General features: G+C 45.8%; 1 protein-coding gene across 1 annotated transcript in view; it reads left to right on the forward strand.

Annotated features, from left to right (window-relative positions):
• The first annotated feature begins 8,315 nt into the window (after positions 1–8,315).
• Positions 8,316–22,007, forward strand: part of LOC140425484 (collagen alpha-6(VI) chain-like) — a 210,699-nt gene continuing 197,007 nt past the window's right edge. Inside the window, exons 1-2 of the mRNA XM_072509802.1 lie at positions 8,316–8,421; positions 11,386–11,474. Coding sequence (XP_072365903.1) covers positions 11,411–11,474 — 64 coding nt within the window. The 5' untranslated portion in view covers positions 8,316–8,421; positions 11,386–11,410. The remainder of the gene's footprint in view (positions 8,422–11,385; positions 11,475–22,007) is intronic.

Here is a 22,007-nt window from a genome sequence, read left to right on the forward strand (position 1 = left end):
GTGGGCTTGTTGACAGACCCAAACTTTTGTATTAAGATGGTTGTTGGAGGAGTATCAAAATGGCGAGGTCTCATCATCGGGGATCTGGGAGGCAATGAAGGCAGTAATGAGGGGGGAGGTCATTGAAATTAAGGTAAAGGTGGATAGGGAGGCGCGAGAGGAGCAGCAGCAGCTGATAGAGGTGATTTGGGAGGTGGATGGAAGATACACGGAGGATCTGGAACCAGAGCTGTTGGTGAGGAGGAAGGATTTGCAGGCGGAGATTAACCTCCTGTCTATGGGCAGGGCAGTTGGGCAGCTGAGGTGAGGATGGGGTTGTGTATGAGCACGGTGAGAAGGCCAGTCGATTGTTAACAGGCAGCAGCGAAGGAGATTGTGTAGATTAGGGCTGGGATAGGAGGGGTGGTGGCGGCTCCGAAGCAGGTGAACAGGGTGTTTGAGGAATTTTATACAAGTCAAAGCCACCGGAGGATGAGTTGGGGATGAGGGAGTTTTTGGATTGATTAGAATGCCGGAGGTGCGAGAGGTGGAAGGGGTGGGTTGGAGGAGCTATTCGGTCTGGAGGATGTGAAGGTAGCGATCGAGAGGATGCAATCGGGTAAGGTGCCGGGGCCGGATGGGTTCCCGGTGGAGTTCTACAAAAAGTTCAAGGACAAGTCGGCGCCACTGATGGTGGAAATGTTTGAGGATCCGATGATGAAGTGGGGATTACCGGAGGCTATGAGGCCAGACATCTATTTTATTGTTATTGAAGAAGGATGAGGACCCGGTGGAGTGTGGGTCGCATTAGCCCATTTCTTTACTGAATGTGGATGCCAAGACTTTGGCTAAGGTACTGGCGGTGAGGCTGGAGGGGTGTTTTCCAAAAGTGGTGGGGGAAGATCAGACGGGGTTCGTCAAGGGCAGACAGTTGTCATCGTGCGGCGGCTGCTGAATGTGATGCTTTCTCCGGCAGAGGGGAGGGAGTTAGATGTGGTGGTGGCATTGGATGCGGAGAAAGCATTTGACAGAGTAGAGTGGAGGTATCTGTTCACGGTATTGAAGAAGTTTAGGATTGGGCCCAAGTTTGTGGCTTGGGTAAATTTGCTATATAAGGATCCGACAGCCTGTGTGTGAATGAAGGAGAACCAGTCGGTGTACTTCCTGCTATTCCGGGGTACTAGGCAGGGGTGCCCCATGTCCCCCTCTTGTTTGCGTTGGCGATTGAGCCCTTGGCGATTGTGCTGAGGGGCTTGGGCTTATGGAGGAGGATAGTGAGGGGGGGTGGTTGGAGCATGGGGTAATTCTGAATGCAGATGATTGACTGCTGTACATCACGGACCCGGGCTCTTCGGTGAGGGATGTAATGAGGCTGCAAGAGAGATTTAGGGCGTTTTCAGAGTATAAATTGAATCTAGGGAAGAGTGCGTGTTTTGTTGTGTCTCCTTCATGTGGAGGGGTGGGATTGGACGGATTGCCATTAGGGTGGCAACAACACACTTTAGGTACTTGGGGGTGCAGGTAGCACAGGACTGGGTACGGCTCCATACGCTGAATTTCACGAGCCTGGTGGGAAGGTGAAGCAGGATCTGAGAAGGTGGGATAGTCTCCCTTTGTTGTTGGCTGAATAGTTTGCCACGATTTATGTTCCTATTCCAGTGTCTGCGGTCTTTTTGCCAAAGGCATTTTCTCTAGGGATGGATAGGCTGGTCTCGGCATTTGTGTGGGCAGGGAAGATGGCGAGGATAAGGAAGGTGGTGCTCCAAACGGGGTAGCAGTCGGGGCCCTGGCTCTCCCGAATCTGTTGCATTATTATTGGGCGACGAATGCAGAGAAAGTTATAGGGGTCCTCTAAGGGGTCCTCGAAGGGGTCGGGGTTGCAGGCGCTGGAAATGGTGCCGCTGCTGCTAGCCCCAAGGAATTATTCTGGGAATCCAATCGTGGTAGCCACACTGAGGATTTGGGGGAAACTCCGGCAGCACTTCAAGTTTAGGTCAGGGTCGAGGGTGATGCCGTTAAGGGGGAATCATGGGTTTGAGCCGGGGGAAAAGGGGTGAAAAAGATGAAGCATCTGTTTCTGGAGGAGATATTTGCAAGTCTAGAGAAGTTGTGGTGAAGTATGGGCTGCAGCGTGAGGAGGGCTTTAGGAATACGCAGGTGCAGAATTTCACAAGAATTACTTTTCCGAGTTTCCCGGGGGCACTGATATCTTTGTTGTTGGAGGAGGTGCTGTCGGTGGGGCGGCTGGAGAGTGGGGTTGCCTCAGCGATTTATGGTAGGGTTATGGAGGAGGAGAAAGAGTCAATGGAGGGGTTAAGGCTTAATGGGAGGGAGAGTTGGAGATAGTGCTGGTGGAAGGATTATGGTGCGAAATGCTGCTAAGGGCCCATGTCTCGACCTTGTGTGCGAGGCTGGGTTGATTCAGCTAAAAGTGGTGGTTAGGGCACACTTAACAAGGGCGAGGATGAGCCGGCTGTTTGAGCGGGTGGAGTACCATGTCCGAGGTTCTGCATGTGGATCTGGAGCTGGGTCCCCAAGAGGCCATATTCGGGGTGTGGTACCTGCCTGAGTTGCAGACCGGAGCGACAACATATATCTTGGCCTTCGCCTCGTTGATCAGTCACAGGCTGGTCCTATTGAGTTGGAGGTCAGCTTCTCCTCCCAGTGCCTCGGTTTGGCTGGGGGACCTGCAGGAGCTTTTTGGCCTTGGAAAAGGTAAGATTTGCTCTGAGAGGGGCAGATGAGGGGGTCCACCAGAGATAGGGTTTGTTCATTTTGCACTTTGGAGACCTGGTTGCTGCCAAGGGCTCAAGGAAAGGTGAGGGAGGGGGAGGGAGATGTGGTGGGCTTTGTTTTGTTTGTGTAAAAATGTATCAGGGACGACAACTGAACTCCTAAAGTGAAGAAACAAACCACTATCAGGGAGATGACTTTTGGCATAGACAGAGACACAGCCATTAGGCTCAAGAGGTAAGCAGACAAATTACTACGCAGCAAGCACAAATCAAATCCGTGCTGTCCTATCTCTACAGTAAGCTTCACAGTTGAGCACATCCAAGGTAATAGCAGGCAGATTAGCAACATTTAAGAGGCATCTGGATGGAGACATCAATAGGGAAGAAATAGGGGGATACGGACTGAGTAAGGGCAGAAGGTTTTTTTTTAGTTAGGGCATCATGATCGGCACAGGTTTGGAGGGCCAAAGGGTCTGTTCCTGTGCTGTACTTTTCTTTGTTCTTTGTTCTAAACCCCAAATAAACACAGGAATGGTAACAGGGTTAGGCACTTCCAAGAATCACAAATACCATGCGTGTCAGGCATGGTTACACGGTTCAGTACACCTCCAGTCCTCAGACCTCACGAGAGAAGCTACAGGCCTGGCAAAGTAAATGGAAATGTTGAGACCCTCAACTGGGAGACTGAATGTGAAAGCAACCTACAATTGCAGGTTTAGATAGGATTAAGACCGATGCCACATCCATGCTTCAAGTGAACAGCAACACTCACACCTAATCCTCTGCAGAATCCAGTCTTCAAAGTATCACCGATGTTCTTATGAGAGAGATCTAAATTCCGGGGATGCATCAGCATGAGGAGGCCGACGCAGGTGCTGGAATTAGAGGCCGACATGTTAGTAGGGAGGTTGAAATTAGAGCAACCAGTGCTCTGCTCATGGTCCCTGGAGTCATAACCGATCTAGACCCCTGTGGCTGACCTATCATAAAGCCTTGGTGTGAGAGAAAGTGCCAGTCCGAAGGGTGGTTGAGAAGGTAATCTTGAGAAAATGCTGGATATCATCCCAAATCACACCATTTGCCCGGATTGGTGATGAACAAGGAGAATATTGCCACTAATGTGAACTTGAATATGCTGGCAGTTGTGGCTCAGTTGAACCTGCTGATCCCATCATCACTCAGTAAATGGTCACTGTGTGGTTTTATCTACTTGTCAGGACAGCAACTCTCAAGGAGGGAAATGTATAGTGGGGCAGGTGGCAATGGTGGGAGGAAAGCACTGAACAGGGGAACTTGTCAGCACCTGTAGGCCCTTCCCTGCAGGGAACAATGGGCTGGATTCTACGGTCGCCAACGCCGAAATTGTGTTCGCCGATCAGCTGGAGAATGACAGTTCACGACCAAATCGGGGATGGCGCCGCTTTCGCGATGCTCCGCTCCCTCCAAAGCGGTGTATTTGGAGAGTATGCCGCTCCACGTATCGATGGCCTCAGGACATTGCCTGAGGTCCGCCCCCCCCCCCCCGATGCTCCGCCCTCGCCCGGCCAAGTTCCCGACGGCGGTGGGCACGTGTGGTCTCATCCATCGGGAACTCGGCGTGGCGGGTGGGGACTCAGTCCAGCGCCGCCAGAGTCGGGGGAGGGCCAATCCGCGGGCAGGGGGGGACTTTATTAGGGGCTGGGCGCACTGTGGGGGATGGTACGGGCGCGCGAGCCGGCCAAAGGGGCGGCACTATTTTGCGGCCAGGGTCCGCGAGCGTTCTCCGCCATGTAGCACATCGCTGCCGCTGCAGGCCATGCCATGCGCGTGCGCGGCCATGGACCCGACAATTCTCCAGGCTGTATCGGCAGCTGGAACCGAGTGCTCTACTCTGCTGTCATGCTAGCCCCCAGCAAAACGAGGAGTCAGTGGTTGTTTTGTGCAATTTGCTCTGGCGTAAAGTGCCACCGTTCCCACGCCGACATGGGGACATAGCCCCAGAATTGGAGAATCCAGCCCCATGTCTTTCACAAGCTGAAGGGTAGAACCAGATGCCATGAGGCGAGGGAGAAAGCATCAAGGATAAGTGTAGGATTTTGGAATGACACTGTGCCAGGAGCCAAAGCCATGGATAGTGCAGCTTGAAGCCCTTGAGGGTGGCTGAAGAGCCAGGAAAGGGGATTGAAGTCCTAGTCAGACTGACTGGCAGCACCCCTGAGTCTGGAGAGAGAGCAGACCTGAACTGCTGGCAGGAGCTAGAACAGCAGTTTGGGACTGGTGCGGAACCAAAGCCATAATTAAGGCAGAGATCTGGAGCATCAGCCGTTAACATTCCCCGTATATAGTTTGTTCCTTAAAGTTTCGCTTTCTGATGAGACAACTTGATGCTGGCAGAAAAAAGGAAGCATTTATTTTATTAACCTTTGTGCAATCTGTGTGTTTGAATCCAACATTACAGATGGAATAAGAGGAACAATGGGCTGATCGGGCTCAGGTGGAGCTGTTTGAGGTTAAGGTGACCCTGTACCCCCTAGTGCTGATCTTGAGGTTGAGAGGTGGTAGATTTAGAACTGAGATGAGGAGGAACTACTTCTCGCAGAGGATGGTGAATTTTGTGGAACTCGCTGTGTGGGGAATCTGAGTCATTAAATGGTTTCAAGAAGGAGATAGATAGATTTCTGATATAAAAATTGGGTTAAAGGAATATGGGGAACAGGTAGGGAGGTGGATTTGAGGAGAGATCAGGCATGATATGATTAAATGGCGGAGCAGGCTCAAAGGGCTTAATTGCCTACTTCTACTCCTAATTCCTACGTTTCTATTGAAACACAGGACAACTGCACATAAATCTCCCCTCGGATTAAGCAAGCAAGTTACTGAAGAATAAGTGTAATTTGATGGGACTATTAATTACTTTATTGCTGTTCATGATTGTGAGCTAGCCATTTTGGGGATCATTGTCTGGATTGGATTGATACAATTTTTAGAGCTAGAAAATACCTTTCCAAATTGTCAATATTACCTTGCTGCATTCAAAGAATTTGATTAGGGAGATGAGTAGATCTGTGTAGCTCTGACAGCACTACAGTGGAATTACAGTGGGCCCATAGACCTTGCCCAGTATAACACCAAGGAGAGGGGCCATGTTTTTGAGGATGAGAGTGTGATACAGGCGGGTAGGCTGGAGGAGGTAGATGTTCTGAGGAAGGATCTATTAGCAATTTTGAAAAACCTTAGGGTCAACAAGTCCCCTGGGTCAGATGGGATATATCCAAGGATACTTTGGGAGGCAAGGGATGAGATTGCAGAGCCTTTGACTTTGATCTTTGGGTCCTCATTGTCCACGGGGATAGTGCCAGAGGACTGGAGAGTGGCGAATGTTGTTCTTCTGTTCAAGAAAGGGAGTAGGAATGACCCTGGTAATTATAGGCCAGTTAGTCTTACTTCGGTGGTCGGTAAGTTAATGGAAAAGGTCATGAAGGATAGGATTTATGACCATTTGGAAAGATGCAACTTAATCCGGGATAGTCAACACGGATTTATGAAGGGTAAGTCTTGCCTCACAAATTTGATTGAATTGTTTGAGGAGGTAACTAAGTGTGTAGATGAAGGTAGAGCAGTTGATGTCGTATACATGGATTTTAGTAAGTCGTTTGATAAGGTTTCCCATGGTCGGCTTATGAAGATAGTAAGGAGGTGTGGGATAGAGGGAAATTTGGCCAATTGGATAAGTAACTGGCTATCACATAGAAGACAGAGGGTGGTGGTGGATGGAAAATTTTCAGACTGGAGACCAGTTACCAAGGGTGTACCACAGGGATCAGTGCTGGGTCCTCTGCTATTTGTGATTTTTATAAATGACTTGGAGGAGGGGGCTGAAGGGTGGGTCAGTAAATTTGCTGATAACACCAAGATTGGAGGAGTAGTGGATGAGGTGGAGGGCTGTTGTAGGCTGCAAAGAGACATTGATAGGATGCAGAGCTGGGCCGAAAAATGGCAGATGGAGTTTAACCCTGATAAGTGCGAAGTGATTCATTATGGTAGAAAACATTTGAATGCGGATTATAGGGTCAACGGCAGGGTTCTGAGGAATGTGGAGGAACAGAGAGATCTTGGGGTTCATGTCCACAGATCTCTGAAGGTTGCCACTCAAGTGGATAGAGCCGTGAAGAAGGCCTATAGTGTGTTAGCGTTTATTAACAGGGGGCTTGAGTTTAAGAGCCGCGGGGTTATGCTGCAACTGTACATGACCCTGGTGAGACCACATTTGGAGTATTGTGTGCGGTTCTGGTCACCTCACCATAGGAAGGATGTGGAAGCATTGGAAAGGGTGCTAAGGAGATTTACCAGGATGCTGCCTGGTTTGCAGGATAGGTCTTATGAGGAAAGGTTGAGGGAGCTAGGGCTTTTCTCTTTGGAGCGGAGGAGGATGAGAGGTGACTTAATAGAGGTTTATAAGGTGCTGAGGGGGATAGATAGAGTGGACGTTCAGAGACTATTTCCTCGGGTGGATGTAGCTGTTACAAGGGGGCATAACTATAAAGTTCCGCGTGGGAGACATAGGAGGGATGTCCGAGGTAAGTTCTTTACTCAGAGAGTGGTTCGGGTGTGGAATGGACTGCCTGCTATGATAGTGGAGTCGGACACTTTAGGAACTTTAAAGTGGTTATTGGATAGGCACATGGAGCACACCAGAATGACAGGGAGTGGGATAGCTTGATCTTGGTTTCGGACAATGCTCGGCACAACATCGAGAGCCGAAGGGCCTGTTCTGTGCTGTACTGTTCTATGTTCTATGTAACCCGTCACTTCTGAATGGCATGTGGAGTGGACTGAAGTGGCAGACTTATTGGCACTTATAATGGTGCTGTTCTTGGAAGGAGGGTGAGTTAGATCTTCCACTTGGCACTTCTAGCTGAAGACATTTATAAACACTGTTAATATGTATTCTATTGTGTTGGCTACATAGATCAATATCATTTTAGCTTTGCTGCCGTCCTTTGGACATGTTCGGATTCAATTTCATTCTCAGCGATGACAATGAAAGGCGTGCAATTATTTTTTTCGCATTTGCAATAACTCATGTTTGTTTGCATTCAACGGCATTGGCCCCTTTTTAGCCCACTCGCCTATTTTGTTCAACCCATCCTGTAATTTCGGCTCTCTTTGATTCTTTGATTCCACTGTCCCTCCAAGTTTGGAATCATCATGTCAATCTCACGAATTGACTTTGATTTTCTGAATGCAAAGGTTTGGTGTAAGTGAGAAGTAAGAATGATCTCAACACTGGCAAGACACTGAGAACTTTACCCCAGCTGACATGATTCTTCCAGCAGCTCCGGGTGTCTCTGACCTTTCAAAACTCTTTCTCGCTCATGTCATGTTTTGCCTTGAACGGACACAGTTTTGATGTTATTGCGGGGTGCCTTATCAAATGCATTTGAGGAAGTCAATGCCTAATCCGGTCCCCTCTCTTCAACCCCCTCAGAAACCCAATGGCAACCGGCACCCAGTTGGAATGCGTTAGCCACATGCCTGGGTTCCGGCAATGGGCCAATTTTCACTGAGTGTAAAACCGGTGTAATTATCCCCGTCGCCTTCCCAATGGGAGGAATTGAGTGCAGTGGCAAGGAGGAGCTTGTGAGCAGTTTATTAATGTGAGACCTGGGTGTTTTCAGAGCTGCTTTAGACCCTGGGCGGCAGGGGATCCTCTGGTTTGCTCACAACAGTAAGTAACGATTTATTCTGAAATGCGTGTGCACGGATGTTAAAACAATAAAAATAGACCATGCTTAATGGGCTTCGTACCACACGGCCAATGAGCTCCCCTGTACTGCCACTGTATTTAACCAGCTCACATTCAATTGTGAATTGATTTAAAGCTGCGACTCAGCAACAGTCTGAGACTCATTTTTACTTCAATTCCATCAATGTAAAAACGACAACCGGCAGGTTTGTTTCAGATTTGTTTTTCCTGCTCCGCACAGTCCGACATTCTTTGGATTTCTATGTTGTGTAAGGTTAGAGATACGATTCCACTAATGTATTGGGAAACCTCACCTTGAGGGAAATGTAATTCAAGTGTGCGCCGAACCCAGAGTCAATTGTTTGAAATGAATCTCTGCCTAACTCTGCAACTAATCCGGCCGTTTCGCAGAGAGACACCTTTCCCAAGTCACAGTCCCTTTTGTTTGTGGAGTTGCTCTTACCACGGTCGATACCAATTGATTTCGTTTAGCATGACATTCGCGCCGTTTCGGGTTTGCAAGTAGCCTTCACTATCTGCGAATCCTCCCTTGCTTCGTTCTGTTTACACTGGGACAGTACTTTTGGATGTATCTGCCCGCAGGCGATCGATCCGTTCCAAAACTGACAGAATCCGAGTTGCCTTCCAAGGCTGGAAGCGTTGAAAGGTTCATATTAAATGGACCGTATTTACGGGGGAAAACCGCAATCCAAACTTGGGAAAGGACCAAGTAAACGTTATCAACTTTCAGTGTCTTTCAGGAAAGACATAAATTTGAAACTGTCTGGACTAGATCAAGGGAACCGATTTCCACATCAACTAAATCAGTGCGATTAAAGACAAAAGTTCAGACAGGTTTAACAAGGAAAGAAACCGAGATTCAGAAGGTCTTTCCGACTGCCAATTGCATTAATTTACACACGAAAACGGCAAAGACACATTCCTCTCCAAATCTAACTTGAAATCGATTTTATTAAAGGGATCCCATTGAGATAAGCAAATAAACTGAGCATTTTCTGAGAATAGTAGTTAAATAGCCAAGAGAAAAGCTGACAGTTTATGTGCCACTTTTCACTTGGAAATAATTTGATGCAATTTACATTCATGTTTTGAAGCATAACACAATGACTATTGTGCGATAGGCCAACAAGATTTCATATGTGTGACTGTTCTTGGAATCTGACTGAACAAAAATTGGTCCAGGCTGGTGATACCAGAAATATCTCACAAATTGGCATCAGATGAATTACCATCCAATACATCTTTCTTGTAGCATTGGTTGAGAGAGGAATGCTAACCAGCCCCAATTCTTTACATTTTTCCCTATGATCTTTGCTGCGTGTCAGGAAGGATGGAAAACATTTGGGTTTTGATTTCTCACTGAAAGACAAACTTCCTAATTACATTTCAATTGCACTTCAAAACCCACCAGCTGTTTGGGAGATATTGATGTGCTATGTGAATGTGTGTCCTTCCTTTAATGCTTCAGCCCAGATTGTGAACTCGAGTCCTGGTATGGGGTTTGAACCTATAATCTTCTGAGCATGTAGAAAGTGGCTGTATCTGTACCGAGCTTTCTCTCTTGCCATATATTTTGTAATAAGGCATCATGACCAATTGAAAGAAAGCCCACTGTGGTGTTAAAAGTCATGTTGCATGTTTTGAAGATATTAGAGAATTTTATGAAAAGGGTTCATTTAAAACACTATGTGATGAGGCTAGTTGGAAACCTCGCTTTGCCAACCAAGATGGAATTTAACTTTTAAAAAAGAACTCCCCAACCTTACTTCAAAGACCACTTCAAAATGCACAACTATCTAGTCTTTGGTCCAGCATTTGCCACAATACTTTGGCAGCTCTCAACCTGCTCAATCACACCACTGCCTCTCACTTTGATGTATTTGACCCCAGTAAAATTCTTATTCTCTTCTACCCTTGTGTATGGTCACCACATGCTTCCCCTCATACAGCTACCATCTTTGTTCCATTGTGTCCAAGGGTGGCAGCCTTGAATGTACGGTGCACAACTGGCTTAGTCATTCATTGTCAAACCAGCCTGGATCACATCAAACACTCCTCTCCACTGCCAAAACCTCTCAGGATCATCTTAGCCCTGAATTTGCATCTTTCCCTTCTATCCGCCCTCATCCCGTTTTTGAGCTCATCTTGTCATGAGACCAATCTCCTGCTCTCTTCGCCTTATACTGATTAAACCGATGACCACACAACTTCACTTCGAGGCTGGTCTTGAAAATGGTTATTTCTCTCCTCGGGTACCATCTCTTCTTTCAAAACATGCTGCTCTCAGTCCATGCTCCAATAAAACCATCCTTGCAAACTACCACCCCATCTCCAAACTCTCTTTCCTCTCCAAAGTTCTTGAATGTGTTGCCATCCCACAAATCTGTGCCACAACTCTCTGTTTGACCTTTTCATATCAGATCGCTGCCCATGCAAACAGCAATAAAGCACTTCTTAATTAGAGTCAGAAGTGACATCCGAAGGTGGGGAGTTTTTCATTGCCTGCAGTTACCTATAGTTGATGAACTAGAATTGCCTTCCAAAACAGCTGAGTCTCTACCCTTTGAGCTTTGACAAAGGGTCATCTGGACTCAAAACGTTAGCTCTTTTCTCTCCCTACAGATGCTGCCAGACCTGCTGAGATTTTCCAGCATTTTTTCTTTGGAGTCTCTACCCATCTCTCTCCTCATTTAATCCCATCCATAAAATCCACTTATTTTTCTAACACCCCTCCTATCATCTCCTCCCTTAGTTCAAGGTTGATATTTTGTTTGATTGTGCCTCTCTCTGACATGTTGGAATGTTTTTCTATGTTAAATTTACTGTAAATTGTAATTTTTGATATACTACAATGTGTCATTTAACTATGTCTGATTTTTAAGCTTGAAGCGATGATAAAAGTTTTGTCAAACATGTTTTTTTCAGGAAAACATCTTGGAATCCTCTCATCATGGGGCGGTTAGAAGTAACCGCCATGTTGTTTCTTCTAACTGCGAATGTATATGTTACCAACGGTATGTAAGCAATTGTCTGTATATTTTATGGCTTTTTCTTTGAGCTATTTTCTATTTAATGAACAGTGTGTTTTTAGTTTTTGCAGATGTATTTATTTTAACTCCTTGTGGTTAACAATCCAAGAAAAAGCAAACATGTTTATTAAATTAGACATGTGACGATGAGGTAATTTTCTGAGTATCGCCACACAAAGTAACATCTTTAACAAATACAAACTTTCTTGCTTTGTCCTCTGAGCGGAGAAGAGGTGGAGTGGGGTGGGGTGGGGCTGTGGTGGCTTAAAGAGTCAGTGGCTCATTTAAATCATCTGAGTTAAGTCGGAGCAATAGTTGCCAAACAGCAAAGAAATAAAGGTAGGGAAAGTTCACAAATGGACCACATTCCCTCATTTAGTAGATTATTAAAGCATTTCTTTTATTGAACAAATGTGGCACAAATACATTACTCATAATGTACATTTTTATTTTAGTCTGAGCGTTTAAAAACATTGGGATGTCTTAATGTCTCTCGTGCCTTTTTGTGAAGTGTTTCGGAGTAAGGGATCATGGAAAGGAGACTATGTCAGAGTGTGATGTAGACAAAAGTGTCAGAAATTTTGTGCAGAGGGGGAAAGGCATGCTCCATTTTCTATTTACTTTTAGCCATCTGTAGTTGCTGAGCTTTCTTCCTTGTCTCCAGGTTAGTAGGAATCTGTGGCATGCTTTGCAATCCTGGACAACCATATCTGCAGTGAGTGTTTGCAGCATAGGCAACTCCCACACAGAGCTGCTGAGCTGGAGGCTGAGTTGTAGACATGACAGAGGACCTGGGATGGGAGAGTTGCCTGGACATTTTGTTCCAGGCGGCAGTTACATCCCTTCGGTTAGGCAGAACCTTTGAGTAGGTCAAAGATTAAGTATAGGAAGGTGTGACTCTGAGTAAGGCAGGTATGGGGAGCCAGCAGGTGGTAATGGGGGAGTATCAGCCATAACTTTGTCCAACATCTGTGAGGTGCTTGCTACCTGTGTGGATAAGGGGATGGACTGCAAGGTGGATGAACAGATTTGCTGTAGCGCCATGGTGAAGGATGATGCCATTCAAGTGGGGTAAGAGGAATATGGTAATGATATGGTACAGTTAAGGGGATAGATATTGTTTTCTGCAGCCTCAACTGGGAGCTCTGAATGTTGTGTTCCCTACCCAGTACCAGGATTAAAAACATCTCACGACGTGAGATTGGAGTGAGAGGGGGAGAATCAAGTTGTGATGGTTCATGTGGCAACCAACAACTTAGGTAGAACCAGAAATGATGTTCTGCTGAGAGAATTTGAGTAGTTCGGGACCAAATTAAAATGAGGAACATCAAAGGCTATTATCTCTGGATTGTTACCTGAGCCAGACGCCAATTAGCAAAGGGTAGTGTGGGAAGAAGGGCTTTTGATTCACTGACATCAGTACTCGGTGAGTGACCTATTCCAGTGGGGTGGGTTCCATTTGAAATGGGCTATAACCTGGCTAATCGTATAACCAGCGCTGTGGATAGGTTTTTAAACAAACGTAATGCAGGAAGGGTTCAAGTGGAGGGAAATATTTAAATCCAAAGAGAAAGGTTGAAGCATCAGAAGAATTAATGATGTGGATAACGACAAGCAGAGTGGGTCAGGAAGTGAGAGTTTAACAAAAATTGTACATCAATGAACAAGACAGTGCAGGGGACAGAAGAAAGAATTGATGGCTCTGAATGCACGAGGTATTTATAAAAAGATAGATGAGCTAGTGGCACAAATAGAGATAAAAATTTAGAGTCAATCAAAATTACAGAGGCTTTTTAAAAATTCAGTTATGGGACGTGGCATTACTGGCGAGGCCAACATTTATGTCCCATCCCGAGTTGCCCTTTAGAAAGAGGTGGTGAATTGCCTTCTTGTACTGCTGCAGTCCCTGAGATGTAGGTGCATCCATCGTGTTCTTAGGGAGGGAATTGAAGGATTTTGACCCAGCAATAATGAAGAAACAGCCGTATATATTTCCAAGTCAGGATGTGACTCCCCAGGTGGTGGTGTTCCCAGGTATCTGCTGCTCTTGCCCTTCTAGATTAGTAGTGGCTGTGGGCTTGGAAGGTGTTGCCTAAAAACCTTGGTGAGTTCCTGAAGTGTATCATATAGATGGTACACACAGCTGCCACTGTTCGTCAGTGGTGGAGGGATAGAATGTTTGTGGAAGCGGGCTGTTTAGTTCTGGATGATCTTCAGCTTCTTGAGTGTTGTTGGAACTTTTCTTTTCTTATTCATTTAAGGGATGTGGACATTGCTGGCTGGCCAGCATTTATTGCCGATCCCCAGTTGCCCTTCAGAATGTGGTGGTGAGCTGCCTACTTGAACCCCTGCACTCATCCAGGAAAGTGGAGAGTATTCCATTTTACTCCTGACTTGTACCTTGTAGATGGTCGATAGGCTTTGTGGGGTTAGGAGGTGATGGTTAGAGCCTCTCTTGTGTGGCACTTGTGTAGCGTGCATGTTACTTGCCATTTGTCAGCTCAACCCTGGATGTTGTCCAGATTTTGCTGCATTTGGACATGAACAGCTTCAGTAGCTGAAGAGCGGCGAAATGTGCTGAGCATTGAGCAATCATCAGCGAACATCCCCATTTCTAACATTATGACGGAAAGAAATTAATTGATGAAGCAGCTGGAGCTGGTTGGCCCTTGGATCTCCTGCAGGAACTCCTACAGTGATGACCTAGAGCTGAGATGATTGACATCTATAGTGGTGTGTTTTCTGTCACTCACCCTTGGCTGCTGGCAGGATCTTTTTGTCCCATCGAAGTCTATGGCGTTTTATATGGTTTACCCACCATCGGGGAACCCTTCAGCAAAGCTAGCGGAAGGGACCAGAAAATCTCACAAAGACAGACATAATGGCAAAGGAGGAGAGGTAACCCTGTTAGTCAAAGATGACAGAAGGATCTGACGTCAGAAGATCATGAATGAAAAATGAATGAAATGAAAATCACTTATTGTCACAAGTAGGCTTCAAATGAAGTTACTGTGAAAAGCCCCTAGTCGCCACATTCCGCGCCTGTTCGGGGAGGCTGATACAGGAATTGAACCGTGCTGCTGGCCTGCCTTGGTCTGCTTTCAAAGCCAGCGATTTAGCCCTGTGCTAAACAGCACAGTATGTGTGGAAATGAAGAATAGCAAGAGTCAGAAAATACAGATGGGAATAGGCTTCCTAACAGCAGCTATATTATTGGACAGAGCATTAACAAGAAATTATTGGAGCTTGGAAGAAAGGAAATTTTTTTGGGGGGGCTTTAATCTGCATAAAGACTGGGACAATCAAATTGGCAAGAATGGTCTGGAAGATATGTTGTAGAATGTTTTTGTGACAATTTCTTGGCACACCGACCAAAGATAAAACTATCTTTGATCTGGTTTTGTGTAATGGAGCAGGGTTAAATAGTTGTAGTAAAAGATCCACTTGGAAATAGCGATCATAATACCATTGAATTCTATGTTAATTTAAAACTGTCAAACTCCAATTACAAAGACAAACCTTAAACTTCAACAAAGCCAATTAGATATGTATGAGGGGAGAACCGCTAAGATTAGTGAGGTAAATAGACCAAAAAGGCATGAAGGTGGGAAGCATTTAAAGAAGCAATTCAAAATCTTTAACAAAAGTTACATTCCATTGAAAAACAAAAAGTCACCAAGAAAGACCTATCTGTGCCTCATTGAGGATGGTATTCAATTAAAAGATGAGGCTTACAATTACGCAAAGGACAGTAGCCATTATGAACACTGGGAATGTTTTAGACACCAGCATATGGGCAGCATGAGATTGGTAAAAAGGGAAACATTGGAATCTAAGAGTAAGCTAGCCAGGAATATAAAAACAGTTTACAGGTGTTTTTATAAGTATATAAAGAGGAAGTGAATAGCTCAAGTAAACATTGACCATGTGGATGCGGAAACAGGTGAAACTATCAGGGTGAATGAGGAAATGTCAGAGGGATTGAACAAATGCTTTGTATCTGTTTTGACAGACAGTAATAACCAGTTACCTGGGGACTATAAAGAGTGCAGAAGCTAAGAAAAGTATCAACAGAGAAAAACTATTGACGGAACCTAAAGAACTAAAATCTGACAAATCTCTGGGACTTGAAGGCCAGCACCCTAGCAAGCCACGACTTTCCAAAATTCCTTAGATTTGTGAACAATCCCTTTTGAAAGTTGACAAATTTTACACAACTTTTCAAGAAAGGAGGCAGAAAGAACACTGTAAACAATAGGCCAGTTAGCCAGACATCAATTGTTGCGAAAGTGCTGGAGACTATTCTTAAGCAAGTCTTAACAATGCATAATTTGATTCGAACAAGTCAACATGGTTTTATTAAAGTGAAATCCTGTTTGGCAAATTTATTTGATTTTTGAGGATACAACTCATAGGGTAGGTCATGGGGAAGTAGTAGATGTAGTATACCTGGATTCCCAAAAGGCATTCAATAAGATTCCACAGAGAGGTTAATAGGCAAGATAAGGGATAATGGAGTTGAGGATAATATTTTAGCATGGAAATAGAATTGGGAAACAGAAAGAAAAAAAAGTTGGAATAAATGGGCTCTTTCAAGTCAGCATACAGTGAACAGTGGAGTGTCACAAGAATCAGTGCTGGCATCTCAGCTATTTACAATCCATATTAGTGATTGAGTTGAAGAGATAGAGAGAGTAATGTATCTAGGTTTTCTGATGACACCAAGCCGGTGGGAAGGTAAGCTGTGGGGAGGACACATAGAGGCTGCAAAGGGATAGAGACAGGTTAAATGAGTAGGCAACAAGATGGCAACTGGAGTACAATGTACGGAAGTGTGATGTTATTGACTTTGGTCCTGTGAATAAAGAAGCAGAATATTTTTTTAAATGTAAGAAACTTGTAAGTGTTGATGTTCAAAGAAGCTTGGCTGTGCCTTTACAAGGAACACAGAAAGCTAGCATGCAGATGCAACAAGCAGTTGGAAAGGTTTAATGGTCGCAGAGGAGTTTGGTTCATGAACATGAAGATAAACTATTTATTGTTTAAGCAAGTTATATATACACAACATTCAAGTCTCAGCCAGGACTACCAATGCTCGGCTCCTATATAGACTGGCCTTTATGTTAGAGACGATTACTCTATTCTGTTAGAGTCCATTACGCATTCTCAAGGGGAATGTCAGAAGAGCCTGAAGGCAAAGAGATCAGAAGAGCCAGTGGTGAATGAGGTCAAAGGCCATGGGTGTGGTGCTGATGTAGTCATTCGGAGGATAGTGTGTGACAGTGGAAGAGCCTCAGAGGTGGGAGATTGGAAGATCCTTGGTTGTATGAGATCTAAGGACCTTGGACGGGGGACGGGGCCGGGGGGTGGGGTGATGGTTAGCAGTGAAGATGGTGGCGGTATTAAGAGGCCTTAGGAGGCGGATATTAGAGGCCTGAATGAAAATCGGAAGTGTTGGTGGGGTGGTTGGTGGAGATTATGGTTGGGCTTGCAATCACAGGGGCTGAGTGAGGAAGGGAAACTAAGATCACGCAGGTAACTAGAAAGTCATTTTCATCCTGGATCCAGCAGTTCGTCCTTCCCTTTAGCTGCTAGGTTACCTCACGCCCAAGAAACAGAAAAAGCATCGGTGAAAATAATAATGGTGGTTTTGAAGGGCCCCTGAGATTATTATTCATGCCTGCTTATGCCCTCATTCTGTCGATGCTGGTATTAAACTAATGGTGGGCAGTGTGTGGGGTTTGACATGTGAGGAAAATGACAACCCACCCACGGTGGATTGTTACTGGGCACACGGCAGAGAGACATCTTGTTCAAATAGGGCACTTAATGCCTGATTGAGGGACCTGGCATCAAGATGTGGGAATCGCACACTGAGTCAACCCATTGTCTTATCTCCTGACCCCACCCCACTCCTCTCCATGATCCACACCCCACAAACCTCTTCCTTCCATCACCTATGACCTGCAATCTAGCAATGACCTGAGGCCTTCAGGGTGGCACGGTATCACAGATGGCGGCAGGGTGGCATATTGGTTAGCACTGCTGCCTCACAGCTTCAGGGACCCGGGTTCAATACCAGCCTTGGGTCACCGTCTGTTTAGAGTTTTCACTTTCTCTCCGTGCCTGCGTGGGTTTCCTCCGGGTGCTCCGGTTTCCTCCCACAGTCCAAAAATGTGCAGGTTAGGTGGATTGGCCATGCTAAATTGCCCCTTATTTCCAAAAAGTGGGGTTACTGGGTTGCAGGAATAGGATGGAGGCGTGGGTCTAAGTAGGATGCTCTTTCCAAGGGCTCGTGCAGACTCGATGGGCCGAATGGCCACCTTCTGCACTGTAGGGATTCTATGATTCCATGACTCTTTTTAAAAATAAATTTAGAGTACCCAATTCATTTTTTCCAATTAAGGGGCAATTTATCGTGGCCAATCCACCTAGCCTGCACATCTTTGGGTTGTGGGAGCGAAACCCACGCAAACGGGAGAATGTGCAAACTCCACACGGACAGTGACCCAGAGCCGGGATTCGAACCTGGGACCTCGGCGCCGTGAGGCAGCAGTACTAACCACTGTGCCACCATGCTGCCCTTGATTCCATGATTCTTGAGCAGATGCAATACCAACAGCAGCCACTGCTTCCCTAGTGGCGCTGCCACTCAGTGGAACATTTGTTGGATGAACATGCTAGGAACATATGTTATAAGGAGAGACTTTAGCCTGACTCAGCTAGTAACTCAGAGTGGGTTTATTCTCTCAGTTTGCAAGGTGAATTATTGAGCAGGCACATCTCTGAGTGCTGCCTGTACTGAGTCTCGAGCACATGACTGTTGCTGTCACAGATCAAGATTTACATCAGTCATTAGCCGACCCATTCTGTTAACACATTGTACTACATTGTCGTACATTGACCAGCAGACCTCAGCGGGTGGTACTTCTGCTCAAGGTATTCAGAACCTAGGAGAAGGCCTGTCGCTGGTCTCTCAAGTGCCTGAGAGGCACAAGATGCGTAGGCATTCTCGAAAAGGGACTTCGCCTGTTCTCTAGCCAATGGCCCAGACCCCCGTCACCTTCACAAGGTTCCGCTCTGAGTGTTTGAATGTGCAGTGACCTGTTGACATGTCAAACATAATTGCGAAAATAATTTGTTTCTATTTTTGCATGTAAACAATTTATTTGGATGATGTCACTAGATAAACAGCTGGGAAAAAAATCTAACTGGGATCAAATCAACAAAAGAATATGACCATGATAACATGTTTCTGTATGAATTTTGTGTGATATTGGGGGTGAGGTGTAAAGGGTGCCAGTGATGTAGGTGTCCTCCCCAGACTCGTCGGATGCCTGGCATTCTGATCTGGCAGGCTTTCCTCCTGCCTCGACAGGAACTTTCAAAGGTTCATTGGGGAAGTCTGTTGGCAGGGAAAGGGATGGCTGGGAAGTGGGAGGCTTTCAAAAGTGTGTTAACCAGGGTTCAGGGTAAGCACATTCCTTTTAGAGTGAAGGGCAAGGCCGGTAGAAGTAGGGAACCTTGGATGACTCTGGATAATGAGGCCCTGGTCAAAAAGAAGAAGGAGGCATATGACATGCATAGGTAGCTGGGATCAAGTGGATCCCTTGAAGAATATAAAGGTATTCGTAGTAGTGTTAAAAGAGAAATCAAGAGGGCAAAAAGTGGACATGAGATTGCTTTGGCAGATAAGGCAAAAAAGAATCCAAAGAGCTTTTACAAATACATAAAGGGCAAAAGAGTAACAAAGGAGAGAGCAGGGCCTCTAAAGGATCTACAAGGTCACCTATGTGTGGATTCACAAGAGATGGGTGAAATCTTAAATGAATATTTCACATCGGTATTTACTGTTGAGAAAGGCATGGATGTCAGGGAAAGAAATAGTGACGTTTTGAGGAGTATACATATTACAGAGAAGGAGGTGCTGGAAGTGTTAAAGCGCATCAAGGTAGATAAATCCCGGGGACCTGATGAAATGTATCCCACAGCATTGTGGGAGGCGAGGGAGGAAATTGCACGTCCCCTAGCAGAGATATTGAATCGTCGACAGCCACAGATGAGCTGCCTAAAGACTGGAGAATAGCAAATATTGTGCCTTTGTTTAAGATGGGCCGCAGGGAAAAGTCTGGGAACTACAGACCGGTGAGCCTAACGTTTGTGGTGGATAAGTTGTTCCAAGATATTCTGAGAGACAGGATCGACAGGTATTTAGAGAGGCAAGGACTGATTAGGGAGAGTCAGCATGGCTTTGTGAGTGGAAAATCATGTCTCACGAATTTGATTGAGTTTTTTGAAGGGGTAATCAAGAAGGCAGATGAGGGCAGTGTAGTCCACGTTGTCGACATGAACTTTAGCAAGGCCTTTGACAAGGTACCGCACGTTAGGTTGTTGCATGAGGTTAAATCTCACGGGACCCAGGGTGAGGTAGCCAATTGGATACAAAATTGGCTCGATGACAGAAGACAAAGGGTGGTTGTAGAGGGTTGCTTTTCAAACTGGAGGCCAGTGACCAGCGGTGTGCCCCAGGGATCAGTGTTGGATGAAAATTTAGGAGGATTGGTTCGTAAGTTTGCAGATGACACCAAGGTTGGTGGCATAGTGGACAGTGAAGAAGGTTATTGAGGATTGCAATGGGACCTTGATCAATTGGGCCAGTGGGCCGATGAATGACAGACAGAGTTTAATTTAGATAAATGTGAGGTGATGCATTTTGGTAGATTGAATCGGGGCAGGACCTACTCAGTTCATGGTAGGGTGTTGAGGAGAGTTATAGAGCAAAGAGATCTAGGAGTACAAGTTCATAGCTCCTTGAAAGTGGATTCATAGGTGGACAGGGTGGTGAAGAAGGCATTCGGCATGCTTGGTTCCATTGGTCAGAACATTGAATACAGGAGTTGGGACATCTTGCTGAAGCTGTACAAGACATTAGTAAAGCCACACATGCAATACTGTGTACAGTTCTGGTCATCCTATTGTAGAAAGGATATTATTAAACTAGAAAGAATGCAGAAAAGATTTACTAGGATGCTACCGGGACTTGATGGTTTGAGTTATAAGGAGAGGCTGGATGGACTGGGACTTTTTCCCCTGAAGCATAGGAGGCTTAGGGGTGAACTTTTGAGGTCTATAAAGTAATGAGGGGCATAGATAAGATAGAGAGTCAACATCTTTTCCCAAATGTAGGGGAGTCTAAAACTAGAGGGCATAGGTTTAAGATCACGGGGAGAGATACAAAAGGGTCCAGAGGGGCAATGTTTTCACCAGAGGATGGTGAGTGTCTGGAACGAGCTGCCAGTGGCAGTAGTAGAGGCTGGTGCAATTTTGACTTTTAAAAAGCATTTAGACAGTTATATGGGAAAGATGGGTATAGAGGGATATGGGCCAAATGTGGGCCAATGGGACTAGCTTAGTGGTAAATACTGGGCGGCATGGACAAGTTGGGCCGGAGGGCCTGTTTTCATGCTGTAAACCTCTGTGACTCTATCGTCCTGAACTCCTCCCACTCAGAGTGACAACCGGCCCTGAAGGGGGTGAGGGCAAGAAGGCCACCACGGCCCTGCTCAGCCTCATACAATAGTGGACCTGTCGGCCAGTCAACTGGGAAGGTGGTGGGATGGTCACCCAGGATATTTTATATCCATGTCCGGCTTTTGGCACGCTTAGTGGGGTGTTTCATGGAGGCTGCAGTGCCGGGAAACACCCCGCTATCCAACGGCACTTTGATGTTTTTCTTGGGCCTCGGGGAGTTTCTCTCCGCCGAGGCCACACTTGAGTCATTTCCTGCTGGCGAGCCCAGCAGGGAAGGCTCCTTGCAGATTGGAGTTCCATTTGTTAGGCTGCCCCAAGCTTTACCTCACCCCCTGCGTTCGATCCCCACCTTCCTCTCCAACCTCAATGGGGCCCCCGAGAACACCCCCTAACTCCCCTCTCCACCTGGTGAGGCCCCTAGACTCAATCCCTGGCAGTACCAAGATGGCACCTGGGTACGCTGGCACTGTCAGCCTGGTATCCTGCCTGTGCCTTTGCCAGCCTGGAAGCACCACCAGGGTGCCCAGGTGCTTTTCTTGATAGATATGGCACACCTGGCTGCAATGTTAAGCTCCACCTACTCTGTGTTAGCTGTACAATTCTAAACCTGCAGGAGCACCCGATACTGATGTTTCAAATTTCTTACACCAGCAAGTTCTGTAAAACTCTTCAGTGCGATTTCCAGTTATTCTCAATTTAAGGATTTCTGTTTGGTCTTGATCTGCTGGTTTGTATTTTCAATATTTAATAGGCGGTTGAGATTTAATTCCATTGTTTGGGCCATATTCAAATTGAAACTGGGAATGGAAAGTATATTGAAGCATCAAGTTAACCAGGTCTGGGCATAATTATGTTTGCTTGGCAAGCAACTAATAGTAGGTTTTCTAATTTTGGAAACTTTCAGTGCAATCACTTCATTAAAAGAATTGGTAGTGTAATATTCAATTAATACCTTTCATCTTTCATATAAATAACTCAGTTAACAAA

Source organism: Scyliorhinus torazame, chromosome 6, assembly GCF_047496885.1.
Source record: "Scyliorhinus torazame isolate Kashiwa2021f chromosome 6, sScyTor2.1, whole genome shotgun sequence".
Classification (NCBI taxonomy): Eukaryota; Metazoa; Chordata; class Chondrichthyes; order Carcharhiniformes; family Scyliorhinidae; genus Scyliorhinus; species Scyliorhinus torazame.